At 52.8% G+C, this 3,249-nt stretch overlaps 1 protein-coding gene across 1 annotated transcript; it reads right to left on the minus strand.

The window, feature by feature from the left end:
• Nucleotides 1–322: 322 nt before the first annotated feature.
• On the minus strand, nucleotides 323–2,952 carry LOC116712925 (early growth response protein 2b-like). Its single transcript, XM_032552821.1, has 2 exons — nucleotides 2,326–2,952; nucleotides 323–2,250 (listed from the first exon to the last, which is right to left on the minus strand). The coding sequence occupies exons 1-2, from the start codon at nucleotides 2,426–2,428 to the stop codon at nucleotides 1,274–1,276; spliced, it is 1,080 nt and encodes a 359-aa protein (XP_032408712.1). The 5' UTR covers nucleotides 2,429–2,952; the 3' UTR covers nucleotides 323–1,273.
• Nucleotides 2,953–3,249: the final 297 nt, after the last annotated feature.

Genomic DNA, 3,249 nt, shown 5'->3' on the forward strand with positions numbered 1-3,249 from the left:
AGGTAAGTAGTTAGAAACAGGAATATACCTGACAGAAAGTAACACATAAGTCATCTGTAAATATTTACTGCAAAGTAAATATTTGGTTATATTTACCCTGTAGGTATCATGGTACCTGTACGTATTAGAAAAAGTAGCACATTGGATGTACTGTGTAAATAAATACCTTTAAGTTCCCAGTACATACCAACCAGAAGGTACTGGACCGAATGTACCCACGTTGTTGATAGGAACCATTTGGGCATTTGCCCAGAGCAGCATCAAAAAGGGGGGCACACACACACACACACACATACTGGATAAAGAGATTAAACATGTCAGATTCACCATGAACATTTTCCTTTTATTCATGTTCTGCCAGCAGGACCTGCCTCCTGGTGCTGATCCACCCGATGCCAAGACTATTCAGACTCTCCCACCCAAGAAATTCGGATAATTCCCTGCATTTTACTGCTGATGTGTTTCCTGTTCCTGCTGAGTAGTAACCCGTCTGAACATGCGCAGTAAGTACCCCAGATGTCCTCTGTAGGGGTAAACATACACTTTCAGTTCCCCAAAGATCCCTGAGAAATGACTGTAAACCAGCTTCTATCTACTCTGTGCAAGTTCCCTGTAAGATGTACGAACCCTGAAGGCACCATGCTGAGTGACCAGTCTAGTCGTGTCTCTGGTTTCCCCCAATGCAGCCAGAACCAAATCAGTTTTGGTTCAGATTGTCTAGAAACAACAAATCACCAGAACCTCCTGAACAAAACCAACATTTATTTGCATCAACAAGAAGCTGCTTTAGTTCTCGTCACGTTTGCATAAGAAGCTTTTCGGCCTGGACTCTGACTTCTCCTCCTACATTCATCAGGTAAAAACCTGAAATCCAGTGAAAGTTGCAGATCGTCCTTCCAGTTCACTTCCTGAGCAAACAAACTGAAACTGAAACATTCAACATGTCTTCCAGAGACCGAACCACCTGAGCTACGTGGAGGAGGAACTGATTCTACGTTTGACTGCATGAAGAAGTTGGGATTTGGGCCTTTGAGATGACGGAGCCACGTGTTGCTGAGTTCATGTCTAATCTGGGCTGTTTGGGTCCCTGAGAGCATCAGAACACAGACAGGAAGGTCCTGGACCAGAACGTGAGACTCTTCTAGCTGCTCAATCTACTCTGTCATCTAAACTAAACTTGGTGGAGGTTTCTGCTCATTGTTGCAGATTAAGTTCATAAATAACGAGATGGTTTCTGCTAAAAACGACATTTTCTGTGAAATGGTGGTAGATTTTAGGAGGCGGAGGACCTTTTCTCCTTCTGTCGCAGGTGGATCTTCATGTGCCTCCTCCGCTCGTCGCTGCGCGCAAACTTCCTCCCGCACTGCTCGCAGCAGAACGGTTTCTCCCCGGTGTGCGTGCGGATGTGCGTGGTGAGGTGGTCGCTGCGGCTGAAGTTGCGCATGCAGATGCGGCACTGGAAGGGCTTGTGGCCGGTGTGGATGCGCAGGTGTCGGCTCAGCTCGTCGGACCGGGAGAAGCGCCGGTCGCAGCTCTCCGCGGGGCACGGGTACGGCCGCTGGTGGACCGGCGTCTTGCTCGGCCGGTTCGGGTACTTCCGGGGTCTGAGGATGGGCCTGAGCGGGAGGTTCTGGTGGGTGGGGAACGCCGCGGACATCGGGCCCTCCACTGCCGCGGGTGGAGCGGCCAGCGTAAAGTTCCTGATGGTGTTGAGCGGCGTGAGCGGCGGCGGCACCCTGAGCGGGTCCAGCGGGTACGGCAGGGACTTCCGGTCCGGGAAGGCCGACTGGAGGTCCCGCTGGCAGCTCTGCTGGTAGAAGCCGCCGTACTCGGGCATGATGGAGAGCAGCGCGGGGCCGTCCGGCTGCGGGGGGTGGTAGGACCCGGAGCAGGTGGGCGGCGCCAGGTAGCCCGAGGCGGACTGGTCCTGGTACATCTCCCCGCTGCAGGAGTAGGACGGGGCGGGGTGGGGGTGCGCGTACATGTGGCTGATGTCCGGCGGGCCGTGCGCCATGCCGCCTCCTCCTCCTCCAGGTGCGTAAATATCCGGCGCGGACCCGGACTCCGGGGCGGCTGCGGTGATGTCAGCGCTGACCACGTTGATGGGGTCTCCCGGTGCCCACGGCGCTCCTGCCCCCCTGGAGTCCACGGAGAACCGCCCAGTGAACGTGCGTAAAGTGGCCGCGTACTGCGCCAGATCTCCGTGGATCTGCAGCTCAGGTGTTCTCCTCCCCTGGAACAGCAGCTCACCTGGAAAACACAGAAAAGAGACGTTATGGTCAGCACCTGCAGGTCGCTCTGACGCAGCCAGGTGAGTCAGCTCACCGCCTCCATCCTCCTCTCCCACCGGCTCTTCCTTGAACACAGTCAGCCCCCCCTCCGCCGTGTCCACCACACAAACTCCCTCCAGCAGAACCTTCGCGCTCATCCCGAGGATCTTCAGCGGGTCTCTGCCACGGTGTCCCCGATTCCCTTCATGCTGTCCGCTAACCCCGCTCCTTCCTCCGCCTCTCTGCTCGTTTTAACGGCTCCCACGCGGCTCACGATGCTTATAAAGGGGATCTCTGGGTGTCCCTTGACGTCACTGACCAAATATGGACTTGGCCTTAAAAAAAGAGGGAACTCCAGAAATAGAAGAAGTGGAGCCGCGGTGAGGACAGAAGCCGGATTATTAAAAATAAAAAGACCAAAGTGGTTTTAAATGAGACTTTCAGGTTTAAGTCACGGATTTATTCCCCAAGATCATCACGCGTCATTTTCACGATTTTTTTCAGAGGGAAACGAGATGCGGGATTCGGAATTCCGGCCGCGTGTCTCCATAAAAGGTCCTCCGGTGAGGCGGCAGGAGCTCCGGCTGCTTATATGGCCGCAATCCGGCGGAGCGGGACCAGGAGCGGGGCCAGGAGCCTACACACCGCCGGCAGGGAGCAGCTGGAGGCCGGCCTGGACCCCGAGACATCCAACCATCTGATCATTAAACCATCACACCAAAAGTCCAAAATGAAGGTGGCCTAGTCAAAGTCTAATCTGACAAATTATGAGTGTCAGAACCTCTAACAGGTTTTCATCCTGAATCTGATACAGATGAGTTTCTATCACGTGATAAAAACTCATCTGTATCCAGAAATGTTTCAGCTGCTGCTGGTTGGTTTTTATATTTTACATTAATTAATTAAATCATGATTTGAAAACTGCATTTTGATTTTGCTCTGATTATCTTTGTTAGTTAGATTTTATGTCTAAAGGTTT

The sequence above is a fragment of the Xiphophorus hellerii genome, chromosome 22 (assembly GCF_003331165.1).
Source record: "Xiphophorus hellerii strain 12219 chromosome 22, Xiphophorus_hellerii-4.1, whole genome shotgun sequence".
Taxonomy (NCBI): domain Eukaryota; kingdom Metazoa; phylum Chordata; class Actinopteri; order Cyprinodontiformes; family Poeciliidae; genus Xiphophorus; species Xiphophorus hellerii.

Coding starts and splice junctions, on each gene's coding strand:
- LOC116712925 (XM_032552821.1), bottom strand. CDS start 2,428: ATGAGCGCGAAGGTTCTGCTGGAGGGAGTTTGTGTGGTGGACACGGCG. Junction 2,251..2,325: donor GGGAGAGGAGGATGGAGGCG/GTGAGCTGACTC, acceptor TGTGTTTTCCAG/GTGAGCTGCTGTTCCAGGGG.